We start from the raw sequence: 22842 nt of genomic DNA, 5'->3' as shown, positions 1-22842 counted from the left end.
CTGGTGGACCAGGGGCCACATGTGGCCCTCCAATCGATTACATGCAGTCCCCCGGCCCCCCCACCACTGTGCGAGGTGATGGAATAGAGACAGAATATAAGACTAAATGTATTTGCCGGCAATATTTTTATAATAGTAATAAGACATTGGGTTGTAATCATTGCTTTATTAAATGTATCACACTCAACGGCATATATTTAAGCTGTTTTAATCACAATTATCCTCGTCATTATTTGCTAAATGTTCAATTTGATTCTCTGTTTTTGTGCATCATAAATATGTTTTTATTGTGAATCATTTTATATCAAAACAAGCACTTTTACTTTGCAATTCTGTCTAATATCATAATGAATATCTTATATTGCCCACCGGCGACCTAATAGTTGTTTTTTCCACTTGATCAGAATCAGAATCAGAATCAGCTTTATTGGCCAAGTATGTAACACATACAAGGAATTCGACTCCGGTTTTTCAAACACACGCTGTACATGAAACATAGACATCAACATAACTTAACATACATTTGACAAGAGTGAATAAAAAAGGTGACCAGAGGTCCGGTTTATTTTTAAATATATATATATATATAAACGATAAAGTGCAGATAGTGAATAGATAAATAAACAAATAAACTGGTCAAGTGTTCAGTAATGTGACGGCCTGGGGGAAGAAACTGTTCTTGTGTCTAGCAGTTTTGGTGTACAGTGTTCTGTAACGCCTGCCAGAGGGAAGAAGATCAAACAGGTTATTTCCGGGATGTGATGGATCTGCAGAGATACTACCTGCCCGTTTCTTGACTCTGGATGTGTTCAAGTCCTGGATGGTGGGCAGTTTGACACCAATGATTCTCTCTGCAGTCCTGATGGTGCGATTCAGTCTGTTTCTGTCCTGTTTGGTGGCTGATGCAAACCAAACGATGGAGGTGCAGAGTACAGACTGGACTATTGCTGTGTAGAACTGGATCAGCAGCTCCTGGGGCAGGTTGTACTTCCTGAGCTGTCGCAGGAAGTAAAGCCTCTGCTGGGCCTTTTTGACTATGGAGTCAATGTTTGGTGCCCACTTTAGGTCATGGGAGATGGTGGATCCTAGAAACCTGAAGGTTTCCACAGCAGACACAGTGTTATTGAGGAGGGTGAGGGGGGGCAGAGCAGGGGGGTTACTCCTGAAGTCCACTGTCATCTCCACAGTTTTGAGCGTGTTCAGCTCCAGGTTGTTCTGACCACACCAGAGGACCAGTTTTTCCACCTCCCGTCTGTATGCAGACTCGTCACCGTCCCGGATGAGGCCGATGACTGTTGTGTCGTCTGCAAACTTCAGGAGTTTGACAGATGGGTCACTCGAGGTGCAGTCGTTAGTATAGAGGGAGAAGAGCAGTGGGGAGAGCACATCGATGTCAAGCGGCCCCCACTTGACCAGACTAGATGCTCATTGGCCCCCAGGTCATTTGACTTTGACAGCTTCCTGACAGTCGAACCCTCCCATTTGTCCGGGCTTGGGACCAAAGAAGTAAATCTGTCACGTTTCGTTTGGTTCAGTCTCTGAACTCGACCACAGAAGAAGGACGTTACACCTTCGATAGCCAAGTAAAACCAGGATGCGATGAGGATTTCAGGTGTTTGAGAAACAAACATCGAACCATCAAACTTGGCTTTTAAACGTTTAGTTGGAAAATAAATCCATGATATAACTTTGTTTACCTTAGTTCTTCTTCTCTGAGGTTGATCTGCAGTGTTAACATCCACCTTCAGATGAAGATAAATCGCTGATGCAGCGTTTCTGATTGTGTCTCTCTCTTCAGTATCAGATCAATGATCACATTAACCCACCCCCCACCCCCTACTGTGCTACAGTATCCCCCAACCCCCCCCGAACTCTTACCCTTTGAATAATTATTGATTATTGCTTTGTCTTTTAAAACAGACTCTGCTGCCTCTCTGACGGACATGAGCATTGATTCTGTAATACTTACAGTTGCCGTCAGCACAAACCTTTTCTTTAAGTGTACAATGCCAAGCCTGAGGGAAGTCATCAGATAGTACTAAAGAAAATGAGTGTTGTGGCTCCTTTGATTCTTGAGTGGATGGAGTCAATGTTGGACTTTGGATATGAAACATCTTTGGTTTTGAGGAAGTTTACTCATCAAATATTTGATTTATTGCACAATAAATCCTGTGAGAGTTATGTTCAACTTCAATGTTTCAAAAAATACCACAAACTTCATCCATCTACTTTGTCACGGCCGAGTAAAAGTTGTGCTTCTGTGAATTTAGATGTCAAAGTGTGAAAGTTGTGGACAGTCTGTCAGACAGCAGCAGCAGCAGCAGAAGACGATACAAAGTGACTGAGGGACAGTTGGTCTGACTCGGGAACTCCCCGTTAAATAGGTCATGTGCTCCCTCGCCGTTGCTATGTTTGTGACTGTGAGTCACAGTTTACTCCATAAACAGCAGGAGGTTCCTTAAAAACCTGCACTGGTCTTTTCACCGGCTCACTTAGATGGATGGATGATCATTTTTGTACAGATATTACATGTGGAGTCCCCCAGGGCTCAATCATTGGGTCCCTTTACATTTAAACTTTACATGCGGAGATCTCGGTGATCGCTTAAATGATCAAAAATAACAACATTTCTGATCGATAGATGGATAGATAGATTTTCTTTAAGAGGGTAAAACAGAGTATCGTCTGCATATTGTCTAAACTAGACAAGTCTAAAAATGGCCGACCCATCTGTGCTAAAAGAGAGATAAAAAGATTGAGAATCGAATCAAGGATTTAGAGAATCATGACACCCTTAATAGATAGATACATAGATTTAAGTAGGTAAAAAGTTTAAAATACCAACATTTTTGACAGTTTTGACTGTGGTTTTATTGGTTTAGAGTTCCCTCCTGGGACCGGGACTCATGGAATCTGATCACTTCCCTCTTTGGTGCTGAGTTGTGACGATGACCCATTTTGAAGCCCAAATAGTTTTTTTTTTTCTTTTCGAAAGTGAAGTCCTTTTGAATCACATGTGTGAATGTAGGTTACTGCCTGTGAACATAATTACACAGAATGTGTTCCCTGCAGACGCCACATGGCACATGTGAAGATCACAGGCTCTTGTTGCACTTTAAAGGATGACGGTGTGATGACGAAGTGTGTGATTTAAGATGCTGTTTCTTCTTCTTGTATCGTGTTTTTTTGGCGATCCTTGCGTCATGGCAGAATCCTCTGACTGCATCTGTGACACATAAGTCCTGCAGGAAATGTTCGTCTCTGCAGGCCGTAAATATATCAGTGTCGATGCAGTTGATGGATAAATGGAAAAGGCTCCATCTGTGAGCATGAGCATACTTAGCTTCAACTTAAGGTTCTACTTTATCTAACCTTAACCATTCTGTAGTTTCCCTGCAAAAATATTGTAGTAACTGTAGTAGTAGTAACTCATTTGTCTATTTTATACTGAAAAATGAAAAAGGGCCCATGATTGAACCTTGAGGTACTCCACAGTAGATATTTGTTATCACTCTATGAGGGCTAATCAGTTTGTTGACTAGTTTTGTTAAATCGATTACAGTATATTCTCTCTCCCTCCACTGACGCTTCCTTCTATGACACTTCTCTGCGTTACCATGGAGACTAAAACCAGACTTAACATAAATACATATAAACATGTTTATGTTAACAGTCCGACTGAAATTGTGATAAATGGAACGTCTGTAAATCAGATTATCACGCTCATCATGTGACTGGAGCAGAATAACGCCGTAAAGTAGAATATTATAGTTATGTATTACAGGACGTGTGCCAACATTCACCCTGTCACCCTGTTATGAGTGGATAAATCATCAAAATAATCTCTGCGACATAATTCAAAGGTTGAAATCCTACATTGTGTCGCTTTATTTTAAAAGTTAACGGACGATGGAAAGACTCAGAATGGTCATCGACGTGCTAACAATTAGCCACCGGCTGTATTAACTTGTACATCGCACTTATGAGTAGCACTTTATAGTTTGACTTACTTGTAGCTCGTGTTTGTTGTAAGTGGCTTTGGATAAAAGCGTCTGCAAAATGACATGTGATGTAATGTGATGTAAACCTGAAAACACCTGATACAAGATATCGAGATGAGAGAGTGAATGTAGCGAGGCTGTAACCTGCTTTAAAGTTTGTTTCCCTCATGTTTTCACTGCTGTCAATCATTTCTCCTTCAGTGGACACGATGTGTGTATTTGTCCTTTAATGTCTCACACACTGCTCACTGTGTGTGTGTGTGTGTGTGCACAAGTGTTTCCTTCTCCTCCAAGACTACACACTGTAACACACACACACACATAATAGTCCCACCTCCCTAAACTACAGTGAAGCTCATTCAGTGGATTCTCCGCCGCAGTGCTGAAGAGAGAGTGAAGTACAGGAGAGGGAGGGAGAAGAGGGGAGGGGAGGGGAGGAGAAGGGAGGTACTGGAGTAAAAGAGAGAGAGATTGAGAGCGCGTGTGTGTGTGTGTGTGTGTGTGTGTGTGTGAGGCTAGAGAGAGAAGAGGGAAGAGGGAACCTGCAAATTGGGAGTCCAGGATTTTCCAGTGCGCACAGAGATCTCGCGTCAGTAGCTGCACCGTCAGAGCAGCTCTCCTCTCCTCATGGTGAGTAAAAGCTGCTGCTGCTGCTGCTGCTGCTTCTTCTTCATTTTTCATTTTAGATTTAATCCTCTCATATTTTCCATCATCTTTTATTATATATTACTATTATTATTATTATTATTGTTATTATTTTTCATTTCCAGCAACTCTATCCTCCCTGTTCTGTCACATTTGTGTCAAAGACGCTCAGTGCTGCTCGTCTGTGGCTGCGCACGTCAGGACTCAGGACACACACGTGCAGCAGTGATGCACGTGTGTGTGTGCGTGTGTGTGTGTGTGTGCGTGCGTGTGTGTGTGTGTGTCCTCTATACCACCCAAAAAAACCAGAAGAATCCAGTGATGTTGTGTAAGAGAGGAGCCTCCACTTCTACTGCTGCTGCTCAGAGATGGAGAGGTGTGTGTGTGTGTGTGTGTGTGTGTGTGCGTACAGTGATCATCAGTGTGGCGCATTTTGGAAGGAAGGAGGAGCAGAGTTGAGTCTGAAGGAGAAAACTGTAAAAAAAAGAAACGACAAAAGAGGAGGTTCTGTGCTCTTGGGGTGTGTGTGTGTGTGTGTTACAGTGAGTGTGTGTGTGTGTTACAGTGTGTGTGTGTGTTACAGTGTGTGTGTGTGTTACAGTGTGTGTGTGTGTGTGTGTGTGTGTTACAGTGTGTGTGTGTGTGTGGTGAAAACTCTTTCTTGGGGAACCCATCCTGTGACACTGTTCCAGCAGACTGCAGCACTTCTTCTTCTCTCTCTCCATCACTGTGGTCCCCACAAGGAGGATATTATTATAATTCAGGTCTGAAGCAGGTTTATCTGTGGTGGCCCCTCCCATGTTTGCTCTGGGGCCCCTGAACCTGAAACCATGTGGGGCCTGTGTGATGTGTAATGCGCCAACTTCAAGCTCATTCTCACTTATGATGCTTTTCCACGACTCAGTTCCATCACGACTTGACTCAGCTTTTCCATCAGTAATAGAACCTGGTACCTGGTGAGCTGAGCCGATACTAAACTGTGATGTCATCACCGTGCCGGCCTCTGATAGTCAGAGAGTGTCATCACTGAAGAGTCATGAGCGACGGCAAAGCAACAATGTCCAACTGTAGATCAAAGTGAAAAAGAGAAACATGAACGTTCACCTGCAACATGTAGCAGAGTGAGGTGGATTCACCACGTTCACTGGGACTGAACCATTCTGGGATTCACTTTCACACAAAACAACTGCTTTACAAGCCATGGAGAAAACAGCCATGATATGATGACTCCGCCCACGTTGAGGAGGAGCTATGAAGTCATGTAAAACGTTGTGACTGATAACAAAGTGAGCCAAGTCTTGCTGGAACTGTGAAGCAGAGAAGAAGCATGTGCACCCTGGAAATGGTACGAAGTGGGTTTGAGCTCAAAGTGGGCAAACATGGGTTGGGGGTCACCATGGAAACCACAGACAAACCCCCTCGGGACCCATGTTGACATGCTAGGTGTATTTGTGCTGATTTTCAGTTGCTGATTGGAAACATAACATTCTTAGAAAAGTCTTCAAATATCACGTAAAAAAGTTCTTGTATTGATGGACGTGGAAAAGTTGGTGCAGCGTTACGATAAATATCAATATAATGCGATTTTTTTGTGTATTTTAAGAAAAACTATCATAGTAAAAATAACAAAATTTTTAAAAATAACAGTTTTCTTTGTTTCGTGTGAGGAGACAAGTGGTTGAAAACCTGCTGCCACCTGGTGGTCGGAAGCTTAAAGACAGCACAGGAAAATGTCAAACATTGCTTCAAAGGATCGACAAAGGATCGCCACCTAAATCACCTAAATATCATGATATTTAGGTGGAAGGCACAAAAGTCAGTAGTGCAACTCCATCACTTATTTTAGTGAGTTCAGCATTTTGAATCCTTCGTTTGGATTTATCTCAGTGACACAAAGTGACCACACGAGGCAGCAGAGGACCAGCAGCTCCTGTGTCCCTGTGAGCTGAAATCACTGATTTTCTCTCTGGACTTTGGTGTGGGAGAGTGAGTGTTTTACAAACTTCAGTTTCCTGTTTTAAAGTCTGTGTAACAGTGAGATAAAGACGTGAACATGTTGTTAAATTCTTAATTTAACATATTCAATGTTAGAGTTATGAACTGTTGAGGTCAGTTCACCCTGGAGCCGTTTACAGCTGGAGGTGACCTCATATGCAAATTACACAACACTCAAACACAGTCAAGAGATGGACGTGTGTGTGTGTGTGTGTCTGTGCATGTATGTGTGTGTGTGTGTGTGTTTGTGCATGTATGTGTGTGTGCGTGTGTGTGTGTGTTTGTACATCTAAGTGTGTGTGCATGTGTGTGCGCGTGTGTCTGTGCATGTGTGTGTGTGCGTGTATCTGTACATGTGTGTGCGCGTGTGTCTGTGCATGTGTGTGTGCGTGTATCTGTACATGTGTGTGCACGTGTGTCTGTGCATGTGTGTGTGCGTGTATCTGTACATGTGTGTGCATGTGTGCACTTACATTTCTTACTTCATGGGGTCCCACCGCAGGGAGCACACCAACCGCGGGGGGCCCACAACCGGTATGGGGCCCTAAATGGTGGGCCCCACACCGGTTTTCATTCAAAATGAGCTTTGCAGCCCCCCCTGATGCCCCTCTTGCTTTTTTTTCACTTGGCCCACAAGGTCAGAAAAACTGGAAATGTGTGTGTAAGTGTGTGTAAACTTTTTGCTCACTACCGCCCCCCGGAGCTTGTAAGGTGGAAGGTACGGACACACACACACCGGAAGTTTGTTTACACACTTCAGGAAGTGGGTAGGGTTTTAACAAGAAGAAGAGGAAGATCAAGCTCAAGATCGACAGCATGCAACAGGTAGGTGTGAATTTGTTGGATTTATATCGTTTATATCTTAGTTATGTTAATTAATTTATTACAGTAACTGTTAGCTGCTACTGTAAACTAGTTGTGTTTAGCTGCTGGCGTAAGCGATATAATACGCGTGCTAACATTAGCAGCTCGCGATTTTCTTTTACAGATTATTACAATAACTGTTTGCTGCTACCGTTAGCTACTCGCGGTTAGCTGCTAACTTAGCGATATAATGGGCGAGCTAACATTAGCGCTAACGTTAGCGATCGCTAGCTGCTAACATTAGCAGTTAGCGATCGCTAGCTGCTAACATTAGCAGCTAGCGATCTTTTTAAGACAATTATATAAGACAAATTATATAAGGCACAAAGTCTAATAGTCTAGAAATGTATAAATATAAATGAAATTATAAATCTATAAATTTGGTCTAGCCTTTCGTCTAAGTTTATAAAAAAATACCCATCTTTACATGCTACTATAATGAAATTAAACTGTATATCAACTCCCTAAAATTGAAAATGAAATCCAAAAGTGCTTAAGAGCTTTATAAATTAACTCTTTAACTAATTAAGTGACCTCTTTTTTTATCTTTGCTTAAATTAGATAATTAATATCATTATTAATTCAAATTAAACATGGGAAAAGTGACCTGAAATTACATCTTTTGAAGTTTTTTGATAAATGAAATTAACTTGACATTCAGTATGGGAAAATAATGATGTTATTGATCTAATTAAAGCAAAGCTATTTCATTTTTACACACAAACAAACGCATAATCACACACACCTATAACCTGATAGAGAGAGAAGAGGACAACATGCCATAAACCCAGGGGAAACACTACTGTTTGTTTTCAATAATTGTTTTATGTATATCAGCAGTTAGCAATCTAGGCAACTCATGACAATATAAACTTGACTCACTGAACAAATCTCTTATATCGTATGTGTAGTAATAATTAAAAATATTTTCACAGAGCCATTATGTCCAAAAGGAGGAGAAGGATAAAGCCTGTAGATGATGCAAAGACATATATTCTGTCTTGCACTGACAAGTCTGGATTTATGTCAAGACTCATAGACAGTTTCAAAGGTAAGTTGTAGAAGGTTCCTTGACAGAACTTGTGCATTTCAAAAGCAAATGAATCGTTTTCTTTGTTATATTCTTCTAGGAAGAGGAGTGTTTGCTACGCAGCCCATTGAACCAGGGGACTTTGTTTTGGAGTACAGGGGTAAACTCCTCACACAGGAAGAATGCCGGTCACTACCGTACTCAGAGATTGACTCCACATTTCTCTTTGACTTTGAGTGGCAGAACCGTCACTTGTGGTGAGCATGTAAAGAGATGTTTTTTATAGATTAGAGAAATTAACCTTGAACCCTGAAATAAACTTTTAATAGTTAATGATTGAACTAAAGCATGAGTACTAAAATTATGTCTTCCAACCAAACTGATTTCTTGTACTTTTCAGCCTTGATGCAGCTGAAGAAGATGGATCTCTTGGAAGATTAGTCAATGACAACCACAAAAATCCAAATTGTGTCATGAGAAAAATCATAGTAAACAACAAGCCGCACTTGTGCCTTTTTGCCCTGAAGAAAATAGATATAGGATCTGAAATTGACTACAGCTATGGTGATGCAAAATGGCCTTGGCGCAGTATGGTGAGTTGGTTAGATTCAGCATGAATATTTTTTTTGACAAATGAGTGTGTAAAAATGTGCCATCTTGTAAAAGCAAATTTTGTCCAATATTGTTTCCCATATGAGTTTATCTATGGGAATGCATGTGATCTTTGATCTGTGTGATATGATTTAACATCAGTTTGTTTGATTCTTGTTTAATTGAAATCCAGGTGAAGACTCCTGCAGCAACAGAGACAGAGACCAGCCCTCTACCTCAGATGTTCCACATGGAATCAAAGCCAGATGAGACTAACGCACAGGTAAAATGACATTGTAGATGCATCCATCACCAATATCTGTGGTGACTTGTATGAAGCTGTTCTACTTTCAAAATGGGCCAATGTTCACATTGTCAGAATTACTTTTTGGGTGGTGTGATAATGGCCAGTTAATGTCACACACACACACGCATGTTTCCAGTCATGTCCTTATGGGGCCTTTTATGTCACAAACACACTTGTTCTCTTGTCTCTCCTCGATGAGACCAGGTAACATACTGTAACACACCACTCGTATGTTTCTAGTCTCACCCATGTGGGGCCCTTCCGTGTGGTTCTCACTCAAACTGTTCCTATGGCACTGTCCAGAACCTGACATAATCTCAAGTTCAATTTTAACATTTGTAATTGCACACGGTCTGGGCTGTTATGAGTTTGAAAGCAAACTTTACAATGTGACCCACTGCAAATCCTTATCATAGGTTGTGAGAGGTGCCTACTTCTTTTAGAAAGACTATGTTGTGCTCTCAGTTTGACGGTCTGTGCTTTCAGAAACAGTTTAACCATTAGGTAACCTTATTAGCCTGTAAATGTCTCCATGTACAGTTGTGATTTCTGTCAGTTCTAATTGTCTTCTTGTCTGCTATCTAAATTTCAGGTGAAAGACCCTCAGACTCCTGCAGCAGCAGAGACAGAGACCAACCCTCTACCTCAGATGTTCCACATGGAATCAAAGCCAGATGAGACTAACGCACAGGTAAAATGACATTGTAGACGCATCCATCACCAATATCTGTGGTGACTTGTATGAAGCTGTTCTACTTTCAAAATGGGCCAATGTTCACATTGTCAGAATTACTTTTTGGGTGGTGTGATAATGGCCAGTTAATGTCACACACACACACGCATGTTTCCAGTCATGTCCTTATGGGGCCTTTTATGTCACAAACACACTTGTTCTCTCGTCTCTCCTCGATGAGACCAGGTAACATACTGTAACACACCACTCGTATGTTTCTAGTCTCACCCATGTGGGGCCCTTCCGTGTGGTTCTCACTCAAACTGTTCCTATGGCACTGTCCAGAACCTAGCATAATCTCAAGTTTGATTTTAACATTTGTAATTGCACACTGTCTGAGCTGTTATGAGTTTGAAAGCAAACTTTACAATGTGACCCACTGCAAATCCTTATCATAGGTTATGAGAGGTGCCTACTACTTTTAGAAAGACTATGTTGTGCTCTCAGTTTGACGGTCTGTGCTGTTTCAGAAACAGTTTAACCATTAGGTAACCTTATTAGCCTGTAAATGTCTCCACATACAGTTGTGATTTCTGTCAGTTCTAATTGTCTTCTTGTCTGCTATCTAAATTTCAGGTGAAAGACCCTCAGACTCCTGCAGCAGCAGAGACAGAGACCAACCCTCTACCTCAGATGTTCCACATGGAATCAAAGCCAGATGAGACTAACGCACAGGTAAAATGACATTGTAGATGCATCCATCACCAATATCTGTGGTGACTTGTATGAAGCTGTTCTACTTTCAAAATGGGCCAATGTTCACATTGTCAGAATTACTTTTTGGGTGGTGTGATAATGGCCAGTTAATGTCACACACACACACACGCATGTTTCCAGTCATGTCCTTATGGGGCCTTTTATGTCACAAACACACTTGTTCTCTCGTCTCTCCTCGATGAGACCAGGTAACATACTGTAACACACCACTCGTATGTTTCTAGTCTCACCCATGTGGGGCCCTTCCGTGTGGTTCTCACTCAAACTGTTCCTATGGCACTGTCCAGAACCTAGCATAATCTCAAGTTTGATTTTAACATTTGTAATTGCACACTGTCTGAGCTGTTATGAGTTTGAAAGCAAACTTTACAATGTGACCCACTGCAAATCCTTATCATAGGTTATGAGAGGTGCCTACTACTTTTAGAAAGACTATGTTGTGCTCTCAGTTTGACGGTCTGTGCTGTTTCAGAAACAGTTTTACCATTAGGTAACCTTATTAGCCTGTAAATGTCTCCACATACAGTTGTGATTTCTGTCAGTTCTAATTGTCTTCTTGTCTGCTATCTAAATTTCTGGTGAAAGACCCTCAGACTCCTGCAGCAGCAGAGACAGAGACCAACCCTCTACCTCAGATGTTCCACATGGAATCAAAGCCAGATGAGACTAACGCACAGGTAAAATGACATTGTAGATGCATCCATCACCAATATCTGTGGTGACTTGTATGAAGCTGTTCTACTTTCAAATGGGCCAATGTTCACATTGTCAGAAGTACTTTTTGGGTGGTGTGATAATGGCCAGTTAATGTCACACACACACACGCATGTTTCCAGTCATGTCCTTATGGGGCCTTTTATGTCACAAACACACTTCTTCTCTTGTCTCTCCTCGATGAGACCAGGTAACATACTGTAACACACCACTCGTATGTTTCTAGTCTCACCCATGTGGGGCCCTTCCGTGTGGTTCTCACTCAAACTGTTCCTATGGCACTGTCCAGAACCTGACATAATCTCAAGTTTGATTTTAACATTTGTAATTGCACACTGTCTGAGCTGTTATGAGTTTGAAAGCAAACTTTACAATGTGACCCACTGCAAATCCTTATCATAGGTTGTGAGAGGTGCCTACTACTTTTAGAAAGACAATGTTGTGCTCTCAGTTTGACGGTCTGTGCTGTTTCAGAAACAGTTTAACCATTAGGTGACCTTATTAGCCTGTAAATGTCTCCATGTACAGTTGCGATTTCTGTCAGTTCTAATTGTCTTCTTGTCTGCTATCTAAATTTCAGGTGAAAGACCCTCAGACTCCTGCAGCAGCAGAGACAGAGACCAACCCTCTACCTCAGATGTTCCACATGGAATCAAAGCCAGATGAGACTAACGCACAGGTAAAATGACATTGTAGACGCATCCATCACCAATATCTGCGGTGACTTGTATGAAGCTGTTCTACTTTCAAAATGGGCCAATGTTCACATTGTCAGAATTACTTTTTGGGTGGTGTGATAATGGCCAGTTAATGTCACACACACACACGCATGTTTCCAGTCATGTCCTTATGGGGCCTTTTATGTCACAAACACACTTGTTCTCTCGTCTCTCCTCGATGAGACCAGGTAACATACTGTAACACACCACTCGTATGTTTCTAGTCTCACCCATGTGGGGCCCTTCCGTGTGGTTCTCACTCAAACTGTTCCTATGGCACTGTCCAGAACCTAGCATAATCTCAAGTTTGATTTTAACATTTGTAATTGCACACTGTCTGAGCTGTTATGAGTTTGAAAGCAAACTTTACAATGTGACCCAATGCAAATCCTTATCATAGGTTATGAGAGGTGCCTACTTCTTTTAGAAAGACTATGTTGTGCTCTCAGTTTGACGGTCTGTGCCGTTTCAGAAACAGTTTTACCATTAGGTAACCTTATTAGCCTGTAAATGTCTCCACATACAGTTGTGATTTCTGTCAGTTCTAATTGTCTTCTTGTCTGCTATCTAAATTTCAGGTGAAAGACCCTCAGACTCCTGCAGCAGCAGAGACAGAGACCAACCCTCTACCTCAGATGTTCCACATGGAATCAAAGCCAGATGAGACTAACGCACAGGTAAAATGACATTGTAGATGCATCCATCACCAATATCTGTGGTGACTTGTATGAAGCTGTTCTACTTTCAAAATGGGCCAATGTTCACATTGTCAGAATTACTTTTTGGGTGGAGTGATAATGGCCAGTTAATGTCACACACACACGCATGTTTCCAGTCATGTCCTTATGGGGCCTTTTATGTCACAAACACACTTGTTCTCTCGTCTCTCCTCGATGAGACCAGGTAACATACTGTAACACACCACTCGTATGTTTCTAGTCTCACCCATGTGGGGCCCTTCCGTGTGGTTCTCACTCAAACTGTTCCTATGGCACTGTCCAGAACCTGACATAATCTCAAGTTCAATTTTAACATTTGTAATTGCACACTGTCTGAGCTGTTATGAGTTTGAAAGCAAACTTTACAATGTGACCCACTGCAAATCCTTATCATAGGTTGTGAGAGGTGCCTACTTCTTTTAGAAAGACTATGTTGTGCTCTCAGTTTGAAGGTCTGTGCTGTTTCAGAAACAGTTTAACCATTAGGTAACCTTATTAGCCTGTAAATGTCTCCACATACGGTTGTGATTTCTGTCAGTTCTAATTGTCTTCTTGTCTGCTATCTAAATTTCAGGTGAAAGACCCTCAGACTCCTGCAGCAGCAGAGACAGAGACCAACCCTCTACCTCAGATGTTCCACATGGAATCAAAGCCAGATGAGACTAACGCACAGGTAAAATGACATTGTAGACGCATCCATCACCAATATCTGTGGTGACTTGTATGAAGCTGTTCTACTTTCAAAATGGGCCAATGTTCACATTGTCAGAATTACTTTTTGGGTGGTGTGATAATGGCCAGTTAATGTCACACACACACACGCATGTTTCCAGTCATGTCCTTATGGGGCCTTTTATGTCACAAACACACTTGTTCTCTCGTCTCTCCTCGATGAGACCAGGTAACATACTGTAACACACCACTCGTATGTTTCTAGTCTCACCCATGTGGGGCCCTTCCGTGTGGTTCTCACTCAAACTGTTCCTATGGCACTGTCCAGAACCTGACATAATCTCAAGTTTGATTTTAACATTTGTAATTGCACACTGTCTGAGCTGTTATGAGTTTGAAAGCAAACTTTACAATGTGACCCACTGCAAATCCTTATCATGGGTTGTGAGAGGTGCCTACTTCTTTTAGAAAGACTATGTTGTGCTCTCAGTTTGACGGTCTGTGCTTTCAGAAACAGTTTAACCATTAGGTAACCTTATTAGCCTGTAAATGTCTCCACATACAGTTGTGATTTCTGTCAGTTCTAATTGTCTTCTTGTCTGCTATCTAAATTTCAGGTGAAAGACCCTCAGACTCCTGCAGCAGCAGAGACAGAGACCAGCCCTCTACCTCAGATGTTCCACATGGAATCAAAGCCAGATGAGACTAACGCACAGGTAAAATGACATTGTAGACGCATCCATCACCAATATCTGTGGTGACTTGTATGAAGCTGTTCTACTTTCAAAATGGGCCAATGTTCACATTGTCAGAAGTACTTTTTGGGTGGTGTGATAATGGCCAGTTAATGTCACACACACACACACGCATGTTTCCAGTCATGTCCTTATGGGGCCTTTTATGTCACAAACACACTTGTTCTCTTGTCTCTCCTCGATGAGACCAGGTAACATACTGTAACACACCACTCGTATGTTTCTAGTCTCACCCATGTGGGGCCCTTCCGTGTGGTTCTCACTCAAACTGTTCCTATGGCACTGTCCAGAACCTGACATAATCTCAAGTTCAATTTTAACATTTGTAATTGCACACTGTCTGAGCTGTTATGAGTTTGAAAGCAAACTTTACAATGTGACCCACTGCAAATCCTTATCATAGGTTATGAGAGGTGCCTACTTCTTTTAGAAAGACTATGTTGTGCTCTCAGTTTGACGGTCTGTGCTGTTTCAGAAACAGTTTTACCATTAGGTAACCTTATTAGCCTGTAAATGTCTCCACATACGGTTGTGATTTCTGTCAGTTCTAATTGTCTTCTTGTCTGCTATCTAAATTTCAGGTGAAAGACCCTCAGACTCCTGCAGCAGCAGAGACAGAGACCAACCCTCTACCTCAGATGTTCCACATGGAATCAAAGCCAGATGAGACTAACGCACAGGTAAAATGACATTGTAGACGCATCCATCACCAATATCTGCGGTGACTTGTATGAAGCTGTTATACTTCCACTGTCTACTGGGCCACTGTTTACATTTCTTTACTGTATTTAGCTTTTTGGTCAGATCATGTCATGATCAAAACTACTTAACAATCCTAAAATCGTAGGTTAATAATCGCGATATGGCCTTTTATTAATACAGCGATATTTTTAGACCATGTCACGATACACGATATATATCTCGATATTTTGCCTTAGCCTTAAGTTGAAACCAAACCACCACCAGACGATGGATCCTGTGCTGTTTTTCTTCGGAATTAATTCGTCCTCCTCTGCTGGGCAAGGGCGTGTGAAGTTGCACATATCAGACTGACGTATGTAACTAGGTGCGTTTGTTTTGTCTGTCTGTGAGAGGGAGAGACGAGAAAGCATTTGAGAGTCAGCGGCTAAAAGCAAATGCGTCACAACACTCGAGTTTCATGATATAGTCATTTTCTACATCGCACAGACAACAAGCCGCGATATATCGAGTATATTCAATATATCGAGTATATTCAATATATCAAGTATATTCGATATATCGCCCAGCCCTACTTGACATACTTTTTTTTTTTTTTTGCAGATGGACAGTGGACCAGAGGTTTCTCGTCATTCGTGCGATTCAGATGAAACTGTTCTGAAAGAAACCTGTGATGAGGCTTCTCCAAACAACCATTCCAGAGAGCAATCAGATGATGAACTTCCACCTCTGAGACGCACAAAAAGCATTATGGTAAGCTCCTAAAATCTATTTAAAACAATATGAGTACATAGCTGATGGGCACTTTTCCCTGCAGTTTGTTTTTCTATCGTGTCAACAAAAAGGGAAAATCATATCTCCATGTTTTCCCTTTGCAGATGGATCGACTACAAGATTTTGCTGGCTGTCTCTACGATTCAAGTGATGACAGCACAGAGGGCACTTTGATTTCTAAGCCTGAAAGGGATTCACAGAGGCTGAGAAGAAGCTCACGCCATCCTGTAAGTCTTTAATTGATTCTTGTATTTGTATCATTTTGAGGCTTTATTGTGTGTATATATGACATATTCAAATTGTTTCAAGGTTTTAATGAGGGATGGGCACAATTTAGATTTCACCAGCTATAGGCAATATTTGCTTTTTCTCACAACTGTATGCACAATGGTGTAGTACCGGGGCTTGGGCTTTATGTACTCTAACCGGGTCGGATCGGGCCTTAATTTTCATGTCCGTTGATACTCTAACCCGTGCAATACATGCAATATGATCGTGTCTGACTGGAAACGCTGGCAGAACCAATGTTAACGGTCAGACAGACCTCCTGGTTCTTTTCATTTAAAGTAAATGAAAATGGCAATACCTAGTTTTTAGTAAAAAGTTAAAATTAATTAGCAGTATGTCTTTCTATTTCTTTACACTTACTTGAACTTAAAATACTCAGTATAGAAGGCTCCATAGAGAATTTATCTTCACGCTGTATGCATATACAATTAAAGTGTACTCAGATTGTTTACACTTAATATGTTACAAAATGAGTTACATTTTTTTTTCTTTCTTTAAAGATTCAGATGCCTCTTGTGGAATCAGATAACTCTAACATTGGCAGTGAAGATGAGTACATTCCATGTCCCAAGGACGAAAGCACAGAAAGTGATAGCAGTTTGGAATTAACCCTGGAAAATAAAAAAAGGAACAAAGGTGCATCTAGTGAGAGCAGAAGAAAGTCTTCCAGTCGGAGCAAGTTTAAACCCAGGGAGAGTGGAAGTGAGTCCTCCAAGCAGAAAAGAAGCAGGTCTTCCAGTCAGAGCCAGCTTGATTTTAGCCAGAAGAGACCCTTTAAAACAGGTCATGACCCCACACAAATATTTCCAAATAGCAGAGTTGATGGTAATGAAAAGAAAATAGTTGCAACATATTCTAAAAAGGATGTGAGTGTTTCAATGCCCCTGGAAGAAGAGCAGTCTATGTATGTCAATCCAGTTTTAAAGAAGATGGATGGGTCTAGAAGCTACAACAAAAAACATTTCTGCTTTTATTGCAGAAAGTTTGTCCAGAAAATGTCAAGGCACTTGTGGCGTAAACACCAAGATGAAACAGATGTTGCAAAAGCATTCAGTTTGCCAAAGAACTCAAAAGAAAGGAAACTGCAGTTGGACTACATACGAAATAAGGGCAACTTTGAGCACAATAGTGAGGTTTTGGAGACACAGAAAGGCAAACTCATCCCATGGAAGCAACCACAGAAAAAATCTGAAGGACAGGAATTTGCACATTGTATTCACTGCTATGGTTTGTTCTCAAGAAGAGCAATGTGGCGGCATTTTCAGGTTTGCAACTTCAAACCTGAGAGTAGTAAACCCGGTAAAACTCGTGTTCTTTCTTTGTGTGCTTTCGCTGAACCTGCTCCACCTGGATTTAATGATGCTTATTGGAAGTTCTTAAGTGTTATGAATCAAGACAGGATTGCAGTTGCTATTAAAGAAGACCGCTGTATTCTTGAATATGGTTACAGACTGTTCAGGAAGAACGAGAAGGTGGTCAGTCAACACCAGTATATTCGGCAAAAACTGAGAGAGCTTGGCAGGCTGTTATTGAAAGCAAGACAAGTTACACATGTGAAGACCATCCAAGAACTCATAAAACCTGAACAGTACAGTCAGGTGGTCACTGCTGCAAAGAGCCTATCTGGATTCAGTGAGCAAACTGGCAAATACCAATGTCCGTCTCTTGCTCGCAAGGTTGGACACAGCTTGTATTCTTTGGCCATGTTTATCAAGTCCGAAGGCCTGAAAAAGAAAGATAAACAAGCTACTCAAGATGCTGAGGAGTTTGCGCTGCTTTATCAAGAAAGTTGGAGATTTGACATTGCAAGCCAAGCATTAACTCAACTTGACCAGACCAAATGGAATGCTCCTCTACTGTTACCTTTCACACAAGATATTCAAAAGTTTCATTGTCATCTAGCTGAGAAACAGCAGCAACATTTGAATGATCTGCAAAAACACCCATCACCATCAAACTGGAAGGAGCTTGCAAAAGTTACCCTCACACAAGTTGTACTGTTTAACCGGCGGAGAGGAGGGGAAGTGTCCAGGATGCTTCTGTCTGCGTATCTATCAAAGGACACATCAGACACACATGGTGACGTTAGCTTGGCCCTTACACCGCTTGAACAGAAGCTGTGCAAACATTTTGTAAGGATTACAATTGTAGGAAAGAGAGGAAGAAAGGTTCCAGTTCTTTTAACCCCAATCATGAGAGAGTCACTTGATGCTCTGACTGAGAAGAGAGAAGAATGTGGAGTGCTGTCTGAAAATGGATATCTGTTTGCATTACCTCACTCTGTCCATTACATAAGGGCTTGTGACTGCATAAGGCAGTTTGTGAAAGAATGTGATCACCTTGAAAATCCTAAAGCCTTAACATCAACAAGACTAAGGAAACATATCGCCACCCTCTCTACTGTATTGAACCTTAAGACCACAGAACTCGATCAGTTGGCAGACTTCCTTGGCCATAATATTGCTGTGCACCGAAAGCACTACCGCCTTCCGGAGGGCACCCTCCAGTTGGCCAAAATCAGCAAAGTGCTTCTGGCAATGGAACAGGGACGCCTAGGAGAATACAAAGGAAAGAGCCTGGATGAAATTCAAGTTGACGTGAATGGTACTAAGACTTATTATATTTTAAAGGTGCAATATATGATATTTAGTCTTCAGCATTCAGTAAGTGACTTAAACTGGATTTTTTAAGTAATTGAATTGTATGCAGGTAATTTGCAAGTTTAAAATCATATCCTCCTCTGTAAGACCATACATATGCAAAAATGCGTGTCAAACTTAGACATGCACACACAAACTGTATTTTTTTTCTGCTCTTGATTGCCAGATTGCCCACAGTCTCAGCTTTCCAACTCAATAATACTATATCAATTAATATTTTAGAGACCATTGGCATAGAGGGGCCTTCAGAAGAGGACATTGAAGGTATGTGATGAATGTTTTTAAATTTGTCATGGAGATTTATGAGCTTTGCATTTGTATTTTATTTTCAGGTTTCCCTGATTCACTATTTCCTGACATTATGTGAAGACAAGGATACAAAATATAGTACATTGTCTCGGGGGTGCAAGTCTGGTTCAGCAAGACAGGGGTCTGGGATTGAAATCTACTCTATGATGCACTGTATTGTCAAAGTATAGTAGTAATATTACATTTCTCTGCCAGGAGAACAGGGGTCAGAAGATGAGGAGAGCATGTCATCCCTGAACATCTGTACCTCAACATCACAAGTCCAAAACCAGGGAGTGTCTCCAACGGGTGAGCTTGAACAATGAAAGAAGATTGATCTTGAACACTCCTCTTTAAAGACCCCCTCCGATGAAAATTGTGTTTTTCATGTTGTTTATGTGGCATTTCTCTGATGCTACAGGACATATCAGCAGAAAAGTAAGTGTGACATTTTATTTCTGAGTATTTCTGCCTTCAAATTTCAGTGAACTAAAGGCAGACGCAAACTGGCAGTACAGATTGTAAAGCCCTCCAAGGCAAAATGTGATTTGTGAATTTGGGCTGTATAAATAGAATTTGATTTGATAAAATAATCACTGTACTGACTGTTTCTTCATATTTTATGTCTTTTAATAAAGTTCTTTCTGTTCTAGATGTCACTATGCCAGGACAACAGGGGTCAGAAGATGAGGTCAGCACGTCATCCCTGCAAGAATGTACCTCCACATCGCAAGTCCAAAACCATAGTGTGTCTGCAAGAAAGAGAGGTAAGCTTTGGGACTTGCATCCTCTTTTGGGCCAGTGCCACTCAATTGCTTTTAACGTCTTTTACCTTGTTTTTAGTGAAAATGGTCTATTGGTTGCCTTAAAAAAAATAATGTTGATGCTTATATCATTGAATAAAAGCATGTCTCTGAATTCTTAATACACCTAACATAGCTTCCTACCCAGAAAGGGAATAAGACCCAATGTGTGACAATGGTTCGAAAATATATATGTGAAAAAGTATTTGCCCCCTTTCTGATTTCCTGAGTTAATTGCAAATTTGTCACACTTAAAAGTTTACGATCAGCAAACAAATTTGGAAGAATTTACTTTCAACAAAGAGTGGAAGCTAGTTTTGCGCAGTTAGTGGCCTTGTGAGCTACAGATCACAGCTCTGCAAATTGTCAATTTAATCAAAATGTGATCTCTTTCTGCCTACTTAGGTAAGCAAGCTCCTGTGAGACGTTGGACACCAGAGGAAATTGCTGCAGTAGAAAAACATCTGAAGAAGTTCATTGTGAGGCAAGATGTTCCAGGTAAAGCGGACTGTGAGCGCTGCATTGCTTCAGAACCGCAAGCGCTACAAAATAGAGACTGGAAAGCAGTCAAATATTTCATCAAAAATAGAATAACTACCATGAGAAGAAAATTATAATGAAAGCAGTTCAACGATCAGAGGTATGGACACACATTTTCAGTTTGGGTCCTATACTTTGTTTAAATGTTTTGAAATGTACTGTAGTTTAAAGTAGCTGCTGTGGTTTTAGCAGTCAACAACACATTAAACAAGTACATGTTTGGCAAAGTCAAATGTTTGATTATCTGGTTAACTTTGCAGTAATGATTGTTTTGTTTTCCTGTAATCATTAGTTGCAGCATTAGAGTCTCAATTTTGTCTCAAGCATGTTTTATGTTTTTTGTGAAACAATACACGGGCAGATGTGTACACAAATTATTCATATTTGATACACTGACCTTTGTGGTCCACATTATTTATTGGTACAGCAAACCTGCATTCATTCCATGCTAAAGACTGACAGGATGCTTCACAGCACTTATTTTTAGAGGATGGAGTCATAGAACTATCTCTTACCTGTGAAGGAATGCATAGCTGCAGCATGTATTGGTCACTGATGAGCCTCTGTGACAGGTCAGTATTAAAAACATCTTCATGTTGTGTGGACTTAAGTTTCATGGTTTAATTTTTTGATTGATTGTCACTGAAGACCTGAATGTTTGCAACCGGACACCAAGCAGATGGGTCATCCTGAGCACATATTAAAAATTTCTCTACCAAATATGAATGACAGTACGTTGTAGACTTCCGTGTTTGAGTTTGGCTATAAACAATCCTTGGTTTTTGTTCAATTTAAAGGTCCAGTGTAACGGACTTAGTAAGACTGCTGATTGTAACAAAAAGAGGACTCAAAGGATGTTGTTCTTCATAAACTATGTTTACATGGACACAAGCAATTGGAATAAAAGCCCGATCGGAATAAATATGTCATGTAAACATGTCAATCTAGAAACACTGATTCCAGTCCACAACACCACAGAGATGAAATCAGCATTAGAATACTCCTTTTTCTACCTTGTTTGTTTATCTGGTTAACTTTGCAGTAATGATTGTTTTGTTTTCCTGTAATCATTAGTTGCAGCATTAGAGTCTCAATTTTGTCTCAAGCATGTTTTATGTTTTTTATATACGGACAAAAAAACTTATTTTCGTTTTGTGTAAAAAGTAGTCAGATGACTGACTTGTTCGCAAAATAAATACATGTGCCTTCAGGATAACTTGTTGAAAGCATTTTATTTTATTGTTAGCATATAGCATATCTGTCTCAAGTCTTATTAAGTGCTGGTGCTAACGATCATTATTTGATTACCATGCTACTACCCTGTCTTCCTGTTGATGTTGTAAGATGATAGCACATGCAGTAGTTAATGAGCTAACAAGGCATCTAAATTTGCACGTGTAAAGGGAAATGAGATGGAATGAAGGAAGAAGAGTATTTAATTTTGAAATATAGATCCTTAATGCAGTCAGAGTCTATGTGCAGTAGAAACCATTAATGGGCCCCAGATAGTAACCTAACACCCCACAAAGATATAAAAACAAGAGAAGTGTATGTGTGTGTGACACTGGACCTCACAAGTACTGTATGTTAGAAACTGGGCCCACAAGTGACCAAAAAACTGGCATGGAGACAAAAGTTTAGAATCTTGGTACATTGAAGTGATTTTTGTGATTGGGATTTTTTTTTCATCTTACCTGATTTTTTACAGCAGTGTAGAACCACTGGAAAGGGTGGATCCCATAAATGACCAAAGAACTGGTGGGCCCCCTGAGGGGCAAACACCAGTATGTGTGTGTGTGTGTCTGTGCATGTATGTGTGTGTGTGTGTGTGTGTGTGTGGTACAAGGACATATGTCAATTTTTGGGCCAAGGTCTTCTCCTGTATATTGCGTTTTTTTCTCTGTCCTCAGTGTGTGTGTGTGTGTGTGTGTTCCGCACCACATAAGCTAATTACCTTCACCAGTGCAGCAGTCCTTCTACAGTCTGTGGGCCGAGGGTTTGTCTTTAAGTGCTTTGAGAAAGTGAGTCTTCCTGTGGTTCAGCATCGTTCCCAAAAGAAAACGTCTCACTGACAGAATTTTGATAAAAGACTAAAACTCCTTTTTTTATTTGTCATTTTAAAGCAAACTTGTTTCCCTGAGCAGCTCTTTGTCCTCGTCCCTTCCTGTGTTTCAGGGCTTAAAGGGACAGTTCTGATGTCTGAGAGTCAACCTGAGGCTCACGTCACTAAATCCACGTCAGTTTGTCGTATATGAGGTCACCTCCACATGTAAACGGCTCCAGGGTGAACTGACCTCAGCAGTTCACAACTCTAACATTGAATATGAG

General features: G+C 41.0%; 2 protein-coding genes and 1 long non-coding RNA gene across 5 annotated transcripts in view; all 3 read left to right on the top strand.

Annotated features, from left to right (window-relative positions):
• Window positions 1-4472: 4472 nt before the first annotated feature.
• Window positions 4473-22842, top strand: part of LOC131447379 (voltage-dependent calcium channel gamma-7 subunit-like) — a 36834-nt gene continuing 18464 nt past the window's right edge. Inside the window, exon 1 of the mRNA XM_058619123.1 lies at window positions 4473-4631. Coding sequence (XP_058475106.1) covers window positions 4629-4631 — 3 coding nt within the window. The 5' untranslated portion in view covers window positions 4473-4628. The remainder of the gene's footprint in view (window positions 4632-22842) is intronic.
• LOC131447380 (uncharacterized) lies at window positions 7111-8833 on the top strand. The gene is made up of 3 exons (XR_009234035.1): window positions 7111-7466; window positions 8441-8556; window positions 8636-8833. It is a non-coding gene; the product is annotated as an uncharacterized LOC131447380 (long non-coding RNA).
• On the top strand, window positions 16711-21730 carry LOC131447378 (uncharacterized). 3 transcript variants are annotated; one of them, XM_058619122.1, is made up of 6 exons: window positions 16711-18827; window positions 19106-19147; window positions 19388-19480; window positions 19593-19609; window positions 19825-19938; window positions 20380-21730. In XM_058619122.1, the coding sequence occupies exons 1-6, from the start codon at window positions 16730-16732 to the stop codon at window positions 20395-20397; spliced, it is 2382 nt and encodes a 793-aa protein (XP_058475105.1). In that variant the 5' UTR covers window positions 16711-16729; the 3' UTR covers window positions 20398-21730. The 3 variants fall into 3 exon arrangements, 2 of the variants coding, with proteins under 2 accessions (XP_058475105.1, XP_058475104.1); XR_009234034.1 differs by lacking the exon at window positions 19593-19609 and having other exon boundaries at window positions 19050-19147; XM_058619121.1 differs by lacking the exon at window positions 19593-19609 and having other exon boundaries at window positions 16712-18827.

This window comes from Solea solea, chromosome 20 (assembly GCF_958295425.1).
Source record: "Solea solea chromosome 20, fSolSol10.1, whole genome shotgun sequence".
Taxonomy (NCBI): Eukaryota; Metazoa; Chordata; class Actinopteri; order Pleuronectiformes; family Soleidae; genus Solea; species Solea solea.
The sequence above is the reverse complement of the archived record's forward strand: the minus strand, read 5'-3'. Positions and strand labels throughout refer to the sequence as shown.